Genomic DNA, 14,363 nt, shown 5'->3' on the forward strand with positions numbered 1-14,363 from the left:
TATACTATTATAATATATACTTAATTATAAAATCTTATTCAAGGAACTTTTAATCAAGTAAATCACTTAATTAGGTAGATGATCTTACTTAACATTAGGTATATTATAATATTTCATTAAAATCATTGAAAATAATTATTATGTAGTTATTTATATAAAAAAATATTGAACATTATTTATAGTATCCTTCGAATATAATTACAGGGCTCGAAATGGACCGGAGCGCACCGGAGCGCCGTTCCGGTTCGTGGAATCTGTAAAGTTATCGCTCCGTCTCGTGGTTAAAATATTTTGACCGTCTGAGCTAGATATGCCATATAACAAAAAATCTAGCACACTTATGTTTATAAAATACCCATACAATTTGATAACCATGTTAACATCCTCAGAAAATTTTCGAGCGCTCCGGTTCGTAAACTTTTCCATTTCGAGCGCTGTATAATTATTAATAATTATGAATGTATTAGTTTAGCACAACCTCTTTGCATACAATTATACAATATTATATAAAAATTATCCAAATACTACTCTTGACTGATCTGGCTATTTAATAATATAATTAAACTGGATTTCATTATACATTTTTTTTAGATTTCAGGAAAATTGAATTAATTTGTGTTTAAGGTGGGCGATAATAGTTACCAGTGCCATCTGGTGGCGAAATTGTAATTAATTTTTAATTAATCTGTCGCTTACTGCACCTATACACTTAATTCAAAGCTCTTTTCATGCATACATTTTCCTTATTTAAGTTTAAGGCTTCACTAACAGATGACGTCCACAATTCAAATCATTTGATTATATGATTATATTATTATGTTACGGTTTGGTTGCAATATAGAAAAAAAATTCTCTGAATAAGTCCTAAAAAGAATATATTTTTTTATTAATTATAAAGAAAATATTAAACGTTTTGCAAAAAAATATCCTATTTCTGTTTTATTCCTGAAAATCCAGCTGTTCTTCACAAAAGAATGTATCATTGCGAATTTTCAAAGAATGGGTAAAGTCAGATATAATTAATCTTAACACTCATTTTTTTTCACAGGATAAATGCTCTTATAGTTTTATATAGTATCTCCTATCTAGTATTTATATAGTAAACCTATCTACATAACCTATGACAGGTAATATTTAATGATGAAGACAACATTTAATGTAAGTTATTAATTACTACTGACCGTTTTATAATAACATTTTATAAGATAAATAACATGCAATAATAAATATAGATTTTTAAATGTCATATTATTATGTGTCCATTACATTAATAGAGCCCTTACACATTGGCTTTTTAGTGGTTCTGCCACGTGGCAAAGAAGCGCCACAGTGCAGCCGCTGCTTGCGAATCCAATGGGAGAAATTTGGCTGTCCCAAGTATAAACACTGTAAAAGCCTGTCAGTAAATTTTTTAGCAATCGATAAAACGTGATTTTGGTTGCCATTCAAAAACTAATTAGTTTTTTTTAATTGTTTTTTAATAACTATTTTATTTTGTATTTTTAGTCATTTATGCAAAGCCCATAATGCCTAAACTGACTAGAGTTTAGGGCGTTTTAGGCCTTGTCCACATGGCGCGTTTTTGACTCGCGCGCATTCCATGTGACATGTGACCTCATTGAGCGGTCCACAAGCACTCGCGCCGTGAAGACTGTCGCGGTACAGGTGACCTCATTGAGGTGTCCACATTCACTCACCGCAAGACACGCGCCAACAGTGTTTATACTTGGTAATCATAATATTATACAATACGATAAAGTGGCTATCAAACAGACTACTGTACATCCCATTTACAATAAATTTATTATATTTTACATCCGACCATAAGTTTGGTGTGGGAAAATATAACAATTTTCTCATTTATTGTCACATTTAATCACATACCTACTAATTTATTTTCTTAACAAAAAAGTTCTGTGTTACAGATTTAGTTCATATGAAATCTTTAAAATCAAATATTTCTCCAGCTCCTTTGATTTTCTTTCCAATATTACCACGAATAATGTACGCTGTCATGTAATTAAAACAAAATGCTTTCAACATTCGTTAACTCAGTCCCATTATTGATAATTACTAACACGCAGTGACACAATAATTATTAATCATTGATTTATATCAATAAATGGTTTTGCTCATGTGAGTAATATTATTATGATAGAATGCAAAAACACTGTGAAATACTTTTCCCAAATAAGAACACTGTGCAGTATATCAGGGCTCGAAATGTACCGGAGCGCACCGAAATATCGTTCCGGTTCATAAAATTTCCAAATTTTTCGCTCCGCCGCGTGGAAAAGTATTTAACCGTCTGAACCAGATAAGCCATAATTAATACAAAAAAAATTAACACAAATAAAAAAACACATAAAATTAGATTCTTTCCGATCTAATAAAATCATATGGACCTCCACACACTGGAGGTCTGTATTAACAGATTTAGTTTTTACGAGAAATGGATGTCAGCCACTTGCTCAACCTATTAGGTCCATACTCTGACTCATACACAAATTGAAAAACAATATGTGAACTTGAACCTGGGACCCACGACGCTATAGACCGACATTTAAACCACTCGGCCATCGTGGGTTAAATTAGATAACTATGTTAATATTTTTGTAAAATTATCGAACGCTCTGGTTCGTAAAATTTTCCATTTTTGATATACTTGGTACAATTTATCTATCAGTGGATATACAGCATTCAACTGCATACCTATCTAGATTTACAGAGAATCTGAAGGTGCAAAATCAAATACAAAAATGATAGATAACCATCCTGTAATCCAAAAATGCAAAAAAAGGTAATTTTGGAACAAAACGGTTTATACAGTGTTTCTACATGGGATGGCCGAATTGCCCATTACTTCCACGGTAGGTACATTGCGTGCATGTGTATACATAATAATAATAACTAGGGCCACTGGTCACTAGTGATGTTTCAAAAACTGAAACACTACTTAGTGGTACTACAAATGAATTTAGACTATCTACATAATAATAATAATATATAGAATTAGTCTTCTTCACTGAGCGAAAGAAAGATCGTTAATTTATTAGTAGTTATTAACATGCACAGATAGTATGAATATTTGGCAAGGCTTTTGCATTCCCCTGAGCTTTTAGGTGAGCTTTTACGCAATTGCTTCCACTTATTTTATATTCATCGTTTTTACGCTATTTACTTTTTTACCATGCTAGATCATAATATCATATGGGCTTTCACAGAGTGTAGGTTATATGAACAGTTTTTTTTTTGTTTTTACGATAAATAGATGTTAGCCACTTGCATAAACTATGAGGTATATGAGGTCCATCCTCTGGGTCTAAGCACACAAAGAAAAACAATATACCAAATTCGAACCGCTCGAACATCATAGGCGTCTATTTACGTACGCAGTTATAAACGATTTCATCGGATTATTCGACTAAAAATAAACCTGAAACGTTGTATAATTGACTGCTTATATAGCTTATGCTTATATATATATAGTGTGAAGTTCTCTTCAAATGAACTTGCAGTGCAAAGTTATTTATAATTAACTTAATGAATAGGCCAGTGGTCTTTTCATTAGTTTAATTTTTAAATGTTTGGGCGCCATATAATGTATAGAATAACATCTTTGGAAGCCATCTAGTAGCGTTAATGTGCAAGGGATCTTATAAAGTATGTGTATTGATGATAATATTATTATTTCAGTATTTTTTTTGATAAACCATAATCTGTCTGAGGTATATATTATTACGTTATGTTATCAATTATCATTATTGTATTATTTGGTATTTCATAATAGCAGTAAAAATCCAGTTGTTTTCATATTTTTTTTAAAAATCACTTATATTTTCATAAAGCTCTATGAATTATACACTAGGTAACTTTGTACGCACGTTTGGAGTATCGAACATTGTCAAAAATCCACTGGGGACAGTATTAAAGTCGCGTATAGTAATATCTATGGTATTATCAGCTACTATCAAAATGTCTCGTTGAATAAGCCATTAACCACCAGGAGAACGCATTCAATTTAATTATATAAGACATAAGATAAAGATATACTTAATAAAAAATATTACATGTATATAGGTACATAATATGGCTGTTAAATGGAGCTATTACTGCCTCTGACAATGACAGCATGTCGGGGTGCTACACATATCAACTACTGATGTGTGAGCATAACCACCAGACATTTTCGATGCCCTCTTATTGTCTGCTTGACTTCCTGTGTATATAGGTAGTGTATGAAAGGATCAGTGTACCTACCAGCAAAACAAATGTTGTGTCTAAGTTTCTCGCACGTTACCAAACAGCTATAAGTCACAGGTTTAATGTTCAGTGCAAGATATTAGGTTGAGTATTGCATGCCCGTCGGTCTAGCGAGGGACGGATGAACTGGGTATAAGGGAGGTGCGATACCAGTACATTACATCCTCATGTCCAATCTGTGGCTTTGCGGTAAAGTCTAACTATCGTAATGTGCGGAGAGCTTTAGTTTACGGTCACCGATTGTTATTTAAAGCGAATATTACTAGATCATCATAACAAACTAAAGAACGAAGTAACGTCTTTAGATCTCGTCCAATTGAAAACATCTCTGTTGAAAATTATTCACAGAGTCTGAATTTAGATATATCACAAAACGCTGACTGCCATGGACAAGCTTGGACAGTAAAATGAATCAAGTTTAGTGAATCCAAAATAAACAGAGTACGGATTGGAGAGAGGCCATAAACATTAAAACATTACGGGCACTGAACGTGATCAGCTGGAAAAGAAGAACGATATACCCAGCAGAATGGATGAGTCTACTAGGTGCATTCAAAATCTACCCCAAGCTGTAGTGCCATAAAAAAATAAATGGGGATAATACCAAGTCACTTAGGTAGACCAGTTTTGTGAAAGTAGCTACAGAAGGTTTGGCAATGGTTATAAGAAAGTAGTGAACTTGCAGGTCGTCCAGGCATGTAATATATAACTGATAAAATGATTGAAATCCATCGATTACAAACATATTCAAAAAGACTGGACGACAACTTTTCCATAACTGATTTAACACCAAAATGGTCAAAAAGGTCGAGTACGTGGATTCTGCACCAAGACAGTGTGATAGTGGTAGTTTTTAACCGAACGCATCAAGATGTAGACCATGTTTTTATTGTGTTTTTTTACTGAGGCTCAAAAAAAGGTATTTTCAGTTTATAAAGAAGTTGACCCTAAAAATTGCATATCAGCTGACGGAGTTTACAAATGATCAGTTGCACCACTACTTCAAACAATAGATAACCCGTATTCAGTTATTTATTTTGATAAAATGCTTGATAGTATTTATAAGAGGCGAAAATAGCCTTATAAGACTTTTACAATATACCATAATTTTGTAGGTATATCAATCATTTTTTTAACAGCCACACCATGTAGTTATGTTAAGAAGAACAATTGAGGGGTGTATTTTCAAAGTGAACTTATTCCACTACTTGACGAAAATGAGTTATGAATGCCAGAATTTTTAAAGGATAGTAGGATAAGTATTTGTTTGTACAAAATAACCTAATAGCATTCAATCCAGTAGAAAAATCGAATTTAAAATTGGTGTTAGTTACAAAATTAACTTATTCCAATACAAAAAACATATGTAACATCAATACCGCAAACAGTTTTTTGGCTTTTGCTAAAAAAAATTGAACTGGAATAAGTTCACTTTGAAAATACACGCCTCAATAATTATTCTACAATACATTAAAACTCAGTACGTAGGTTTTCCACTTTACTTGGATTAATACTTAAACATTGATTATTGTGGTTTGTTTTGGATGCTATATTTCGAAACATAATATTATTATATTTTAGATGGTATGAATATGAAAGCCCGGCTTCATTAATTCAGTTTGACCAAAATGAAAATTTTAAATGTGAATGTGTACGTCTTCTTTCGACTAAGTAAAAATTTAAAACCAAATGCGTTCTCCTTTAAGTTTTCAGCTTTAAGTTAGCAGTCTAAAAAATCAAAATTAATGATTTATAATGAGTCCAAAATCCAATCGAGGTAGGCATGGACCCGCGTATAAACTCCGGGTAAGGCTGCAGTGCCACACCTCCGAGGTCCGAAGGAGACAATTCCAATAAGAGTGGCTCTTCTATCGTCGTTTCCTTCCATGAAGAGAGGTCCACCGGAGTCCCCTATAAAACAAAATATAATATTGTTAAAATAATGTCATATTTTAATAAAATTGTACACTTTCTAAAATCTAAATAGAAATTAGGTATAACATATAGGTAGGTTAGGTAAATGTTGATGGCAATAATGTAAATAAGATAATATACTGTATTATTATATTAATACTATCAACCGAAGGTACTTGATGGAATTTAAAATTTTAATTTTAATGGATTTAAGTTTAGTACTATTCCATTTGAGTCGTTTTTTGCGACATCTATGTGCAATCACCAAAAGGTAAAAATATACACTAACAACGAATATAATTATTAATTCTAACTTATATAGGTAATGAATGAATTAATACAATAAAGTGGGTAAAAACTATATCACCTCCCTATTAACACAATGCTTAAGGGCACTTTTAATTAATTTTGTAATTAACGTATTAATTTGCATTTGAAAAGTAATTAGCAAAAACACAATTTTGTGCGGTCCGTAAGCTATGGGTTAAGTCAAGGATCACAATACAAAATATAACAAACAAATTATGAATTGTTTGTAAAAAACGCCAATCACTAATAATACAATCAATAGGCGTAGGTATACATCGTCAAAATGTATATATACGTATATACATGTAAGAATATTTGTTTAACTATGTTGGGTCACTCTAGTGTGGTGTTCGATGTGTGGGTTGAGGATGATGATAATGACGAAGTCTACGATGTAGCAGGGTGAGATTTATTAGCAGCGTATCGGTACAATAGTATATTATACATGATAGTTACTAGCTAAGTACTTTGATTCGAGTGACATTGAGATAAATTGTTCTTCGTTATTTATACAATAAAAGGTAGTACATTAACATTAAATTCTGTTACATAATCATATTAAACTAAATATGATGTAATAATACACCGTCTCTACGCCAATCGACTTGCTGGTCTAGCTGAATTGTTTACTGGAAATGGATTCGCTGGGAATATATTACTGCAAAGTAATTTGATATTTTTATAAACAATAGATATTCTATCGCTTATTATTCTGCAGCTACAACTAATATAACTGTTTAAAGACGTACTAAATATTAAAAATAACATAATATTATTCCTTAACACGTTTATCCCATATTTTCTCTAGACTCGAAAAATTTACCATAATACGGCCACACCAAAAAGGTTACATTATATTCCATATTATTGTGTTCCCTGAGTTATAACACGGAACAAAAAATTTTTGCTAATTTTTAAACAGTTGGAATTGGCGTTAGTTAAATTCTAAATAATTTAATCGTAATAAATAAATTTGTCTGACTTAATTTACCTATAGAAACCGTCTCGTAGCATAAGAGAATGTACTGAATAGAACTATTATCCGATACATTTTGATTAATTTAGTTTTCAGAGTATTATCTGACGTTTGACTATATTAAGAGCGTACATAAGTGAAACGGCAAATAATTTTCAACAGTATGTGGAATGAATTTTCGGATAGTCGACCTGTTCACACGTCAATTTGTTTTGTGATGGCGTAGGAGGAACATATTCTTAAATCGTGTAAATATGACTAAAAAACGTTTCGCATGTACTTGAAAAAGAAAACATGTCAATGAGTATACTATTATTATTACGAATATAATAATAATCATACCATTAAAATGACGCATGTTGAATTTTTATGACAAATTTTATTTCGTTCGGCTCGCGTCATTTGCACAATCCGCGCATCGCCTAGTCACGATCTTTTTAGACCATGCCTTAGCTGAAGTATAGCCTTAAGAATTTGACAAATTTGCAAAAAAAATGCCATCGCTGATTTTGACTCATCTCCTCGATCCCTTTGAAATGGGCAGATGATTATGGAGAAAGGAAAAACTCAATAAAAATGAATTAATGAAATGTACCTTCGCAAGCGTCCATATTCTCCACCCCAGCTGTACAAATCTGCTGATCGCTTACAGTGATGTCAAACCTTGAGCGGTATGTGGTAACACATTGATCCATGGGTATAATTGTTAGACGAACCCATTTTAAAGTCGGCGAACCACTGGTGAACCCTGTAATTAATAAAACATAAATACTTAATTATTATTTGAGTATTTTAATTAATTATGGATAATAGTTTATTATTTTAAGACGACGAGATTTCGAGAATTCTTATTTCTCGATAAATCATCAACACAAACATAGACCTCTCGCCCTGCTCCACACTCGGTCTTAATTAAGCATATCATGAGGCCCGAGGCCTTAGATTTTGATGTGAAGCATCAGCAGTAGTCTCATAAGTAGGTAGCCAAAACTGAGGTCGCTACACACTCAAATATGCTTTGACTGATTTTACAGAGACTTTCTAACAAATGTGTCCATGGGAGAAAGGAACACGATGAACTAACAAAAATCAACGATAAGATTTTACTTAATAATAATAATATATACTAAACGATTCTCGTGGTGCAGTGCGTAAAGCGCTGGCCTTCCACCCGAGAGTTCTGGGTTAAATTTCCGGTGAGAACACAATATTTATGTGATATTTTCAAAGCCTGGGTGTTTGTGATTGTTCAAAATTACTAACAACCACCTTGTACGAAAAAGCAAAGACATGGTTATTAATAATTCTTAAAAAACATATACTAGAGAGTAATAAGTAAAAAAAACTACTATCAAAGGGAACTTGAAATGGAAAAAGAAAGCCATACACTTTGATCTGATATGAAAATCCTTGAATTCCCTGAGGTAGAAAAAAAAACAATAAACCAACCTCGAATTTCCGAGATTATTTTTTTTATTCCAGAATTCTGGAATCTTAAACTCTTGGTCGAAAAACCACAAAAATTCTATCATGCCTCTAGCGGCGTAAACTGTGTAAACCGTGCCCCTTCCGTCCAGTCATTTTTAGTGGGTTCTGCGGTATTGAATTACGTTGTATTTTGGTTAAATGGGCACATAGCCTCCTACGGGTTTTCCATCGAAGAGTTGATTATTTTATGAAATATAACAATATGATATGCCTGAGTCATATCAATAAAAAAAATATAAGTATGGCATTTTATTAATGTAGCATTCGTAAGTACTTACATTATTTTCATTTTAAATTAAATGTTCGTATGTTCACTTATAGATGTCACTGTTGCTTCTTAATATACAATTAAATTTAAATTAAATACACACATAAATTAACTAGACCAATAGGTACTTCTCAAATTGGAGCGCGGCCCCCTGAGGGACCCTGCCAAGGAGCCGCGAAATATTTCAGTATTTGAAAAAAAATCATAAAAATGTGATCACTGGACGATAACTGATACAAATCAGTCAAAATCTCGAGGTTGAATTTTCACGCGATCACAATATCTACTAATATTAAATTTATAAATTATTAAAATTTTTCAGTTAAACAAATATTATACATAATGAATGTTAACCTAATTGCGACAACATACCTATGCGAAACAGCATTTTCATCATTACTGGTATTACAAAATTTACTCTTTCAAGACTGAAACCCTGCGAATTATCATTTCATACATTGTATCTGATATTGCTTTATTATGACGTAAAAATATGCAATCATTCCCCTCTCATTAAATTGTATTTGTAGGCTGTATATTATGTAATAAATTTTTGTTTTTTTTTAATGTTTGCTTTACAAGCTAGTAAATAATGTTCTATTATTTTTAATGAAAATATACCTAATGGTAAATAAAGTATTGTTGGTTACTAAAAACTAAAATTTTTATGGAGGTTGGATTTTTATTTTCTGATTTCGGGGGCCGTGGTATAAAAAGGTTTGAGAAGCACTGAACTTTACGTATTATCGTTTGTTTATTAATATTGTTATACAAAATCTAATCCTTTATAGAATAACCTCCTCCCATACAACATCTGGCCATCGCGTTTGACCCGTCCACTCCCACATTTCATTGATAGGGAGTGTAAGAGGCAGTCGGCGGGAGACGCCTTCAATGACCAAAGATGCGAAAAACGCAAAGTTTTATGGTTATGTCGGCGTGCAGCTTCAATCACGTTAGAAAATTTTAGGTAATTGCTGCTAGTGAATTATACTACTTTTAATTCTTTCTGACAATAATAATTTTACTAAGTATAATCAAAGATAAGAACCATTGTTTTAAAATATACCTAATTTAGCAAATAAACATAAGTATTAAATAATATTCACGTAGCATACAATTGTTAAAAAAACTGATATGATATTGAAGATAAGGAAAACCACAGTTATGTGATAGTTGCCGAATGATTAATTAATATATTGTTAATGTAGATAATTTCTGAAAATAAATATCATTACCTAGTCGACAATGATTTAACCTAATTTAACTTAGACCGATATGCATGGAATGTCGAGTGACTAACTACAAAAGATATGCATACTTATAAATGAAGAGTGAATGACATCTGTGCAAATCTTAATTAGCGAGGTAACATTGTATATCAATCGCTAGATTTACTACTTTATTAAAGTATTATTTAATTGATTTAACTATTGATGGTAAACGTATATAAACTGCACAATATACATTAACTAATACAAACGATAATGAACTAATTAAATGGTTAATTTATCAGTGGTTAAGGCGAAGTCTTCACTGAGCCTTTTTTAAAGAGGCACCTAGCGGAAAAATAGGAAGCTTGCAATTTGAGACATTTTTTTGATAATTTACAATTTCAACTGTATTAATGAATAAATATGTATCTGAAAACATTAAAAATAAAAATATTTTTTATTTTAAGTCAAAGACAAACTTACAATTGTAAAAAATGTAATAAAATGTGAATTTGTTCTATCAGTCCGCACCCTATTATTACATATATTTTATGGTCATATTTATTATTAAAATTTAGTTTATTAAGTTTCCTAAGCATCACCTAAACGATTTTTGACAAATTCATAGTTTTAATATTTTTTATATCTATTTTAAAAAACATCGATTTTTATAAAAAATATAAATGTGTATAACTTGAAATCCTTTTTATTTATATCAAATCAATTATTTTTATAAATATAAATAAAATATTTATATTAATATAAATAAAAAGGATTTCAAGTTATACACATTTATATTTTTTATAAAAATCGATGTTTTTTTAAATAGATATAAAAAATATTAAAACTATGAATTTGTCAAAAATCGCTTAGGTGATGCTTAGAAAACTTAATAAACTAAATTTAATAATAAATATGACCATAAAATATATGTAATAGGGTGCGGACCGATAGAACAAATTCACATTTTATTACATTTTTTAGAATTGTAAGTTTGTCTTTGACTTAAAATAAAAAATATTTTTATTTTTAATGTTTTCAGATACATATTTATTCATTAATACAGTTGAAATTGTAAATTATCAAAAAAATGTCTCAAATTGCAAGCTTCGTATTTTTCCGCTAGGTGCCTCTTTAAAAAAGGCTCAGTGAAGACTTCGCCTTAATCGCATAAATTGACGCATTCACGGATACGGTATTCCTACAGTTTTCTATTCGCGTATTTTTGTTGAAATGGAAATGAAGTGTCACCAAATTGAAAACACTCCTTACAGAAATATATATTTTTAAATAATGGCGAATGCTGAGATGGTCTTCTGTATATACCTGTATTTGTCGAACCCCATCCGGCTACGATGGCTCTGGTCCCTGTCAAATTTTGAAGAGTTTCCGGAGTTCCATCAAACGGCAAGCAAAGTGGGCTGACGGATCCTTAAAATAGAAAAAAATACTTTAGAATATATAAATACTATTTAATTGAATAAATTATTAGAAATTAACAGCTGGTATGTATTCTAAATCTATGATTTTATCATAACGAATGACATAATATGACTTTGTGATTGCGATGCTACAAAGTCATTATTCTGCTCTGGAGAAAACCTTTCCAGTGGTGCGAGACAGGAAGCTACTTTCTTGGTGCGTGGAAGACAATAGCGGAGAAATACGAATACCAACACTTTTTTCAATTTCAAGATACCAAAAAAAGTGTAATAATAATTATATATTAGAATAATAAATTATAATTGAACGTACCAGATAATTTGGCGGGGTTGTTCATCTGGATGAGAGCGATGTCATTAGATAGCCTTGGGGTATTATAAGATGGATGCACTACAACCTTCATGGGAGAAAAATCCTGAGGAGGATCAGCACATTGTCCACCGTCAGGATTGCAGTCAGGGTTCGATCTCTCGTCCAATTCTCCCAATCGAACCAACATGCTGAAATTCAAAATATATTCCTTACAGTACATTGTTACCATAATACATTAGATAATTATATCAGAGTGTTTTTAGCCCCTTTTTCAGCATATTTGATAAACTTTGAAATGAGAGCATAAGGTCAGCAGCTTACATGGTATCATGACGTAATAGGTACTAACTGCTAACATAATCAAAACCTAAATCTAGACCTAACCTAACATAAACTGTTAACCCACAGTAAAGCTAATTACTGTCACCAAACGAATATAATATTCAATGTATTATAATCTGTAGTTTGGTTGTGCCATATTTTTTTTGCCAAAATAATCCATTATTGTCCATCTGGAGGCGCAATTCTTTATATTTTGTTTTAGTTTGTACTTGGTTTCTCTTATTCATTCATTATATTCGGGCGAATCTATCCACATTGTCTAGACGCGAAAATTATTAAATAATTAATTGTCGCCATATATTTATATTTTTTTAGTGCTTTTGGGTAGATAGTTTACAATCTGTATTTTCCTAAAGTCTCTCCCATATGTCTGTAAGTTCTTCTGGCAAAGACGTATCGCCTGTCTGTCTGGGTTACATGTAAATTGTACGTAAAACATTTCACCGTGGCACAGTTCGTCGTGAGCTTTCTTATTGGAAAGAGTTGACCGTATACTATACGTTCACCAATTTTATTAGATACAATATGAATATTGATTCAATTTTAATACCTGATTTTGGTAACATTCATGAATTCAAGAATGAAAACCTAACCCAACCTAACAAATAATCCAGTATATCGACTATTTTCAAAATTTGTTTGCTGCTGGCTTCCTGTAAAGTTTAAACCGACAATAACTGTGTTTTATTTAGATATGATTTTGATACCTCCACGTTTCTAGGTGCGTGGAGGACCCCTTTATGGTTAAAGTACGAGCGAAGTTATGGATGCCACATTCATGTTTCCTATATTCCGCCAAGCAAAAGGTCTTTTATCGCCGCCGTATGAATATAATGCTCTTTAGTAATTACTACAAATGTTGTTTCTTTTGGGCTCAATTCTTTGAAATCCGCTGTAACTTTCAATCTACCTGGCAAAAAGGTAACTTGGACGACCCTTACGGTAAAACCCAGGCAAAAGCCAAACATTCTGCTGCGGGCAAGAATGATAGAGAGGGGTGGACGTTCAGGGGTAGATTGAAAGGGACAGCGATAAAGCCCAAAAGAGGAGACCTAGCCGCGACACGGTAGGTGTCGAGGCTGGCGGGGTAGTACCACCGAGGCCGTTGGATAGGACTGTGTGTCCTCGCGAACCATTCCTAGGGTTTTCGCCTATTGTGAAAAAAATAATTTCAGCGTACACGTGTTACGAACGTGGAAGGATTAGATCCTTTAGATTTTAATTGACAGCCTAGGCGCCCATTTAAAAAAAATTTAGGGCTGTTCAAAATTTATAAACTGTGAAAACTTAATAATTGTGTATTGTGTTGTGTATGTAATTTTTTTGTTTTTGTTGTGAACCCTAATTAATAATAAAACTTTCGGCAACGATTTGTGCTACGAACAACGTGCGTTCATCATTTTACCATCCCGTCAATCCTGCATTTACCCCCAACTGTCAAGACCTACCGTACACTGAACGTGCTCTACCGAACTAAAAACCAGCTACCATTGACCGCCTTGAACTATTCTGAGCTAGTCGAAGGGTGGAAGCTGGTCGTGTGGCTCCCGCGTTCTGCCGACGGCACGCTACGAGGGCGTCGTTAACGTCAGGCCGACCGGAGAGTCGAGTGCGGAGGTCGGATCGGCCGTGTGGCCCCGTCTCCCCTCCCTACCCGGACTTACGGGGTGTCAATTTTATGTCAGTAGTATACGACCAAAAGAGGTTAGATGGTCTTTAATACAGGATGCTAACCACATCCTCTGGGAATGTCTGAGTATGTGATCCGAACGGGAGATAATGTTCAAGTCGGTCCAATCAACTGTTGCTACTAAGGCCACTTATATTGCTTTTA

At 32.6% G+C, this 14,363-nt stretch overlaps 1 protein-coding gene across 3 annotated transcripts in view; it reads right to left on the reverse strand.

Annotated features, from left to right (window-relative positions):
• Positions 1-1,335: 1,335 nt before the first annotated feature.
• The window catches only part of LOC147071569 (uncharacterized), a 52,665-nt gene continuing 39,637 nt past the window's right edge, over positions 1,336-14,363 (reverse strand). For all 3 annotated transcript variants that reach the window (XM_085948225.1, XM_085948226.1, XM_085948224.1), the window contains exons 5-8: positions 12,188-12,375; positions 11,759-11,863; positions 8,058-8,210; positions 1,336-6,174 (exon numbers count right to left, since the gene is read on the reverse strand). In XM_085948225.1, the coding sequence (XP_085804351.1) occupies positions 6,014-6,174; positions 8,058-8,210; positions 11,759-11,863; positions 12,188-12,375 (607 nt within the window). In that variant the 3' untranslated portion in view covers positions 1,336-6,013. The remainder of the gene's footprint in view (positions 6,175-8,057; positions 8,211-11,758; positions 11,864-12,187; positions 12,376-14,363) is intronic.

Source organism: Rhyacophila brunnea, unplaced genomic scaffold, assembly GCF_057557595.1.
Source record: "Rhyacophila brunnea isolate RB1 unplaced genomic scaffold, BYU_Rbru_1.0 scaffold_20, whole genome shotgun sequence".
Classification (NCBI taxonomy): Eukaryota; Metazoa; Arthropoda; class Insecta; order Trichoptera; family Rhyacophilidae; genus Rhyacophila; species Rhyacophila brunnea.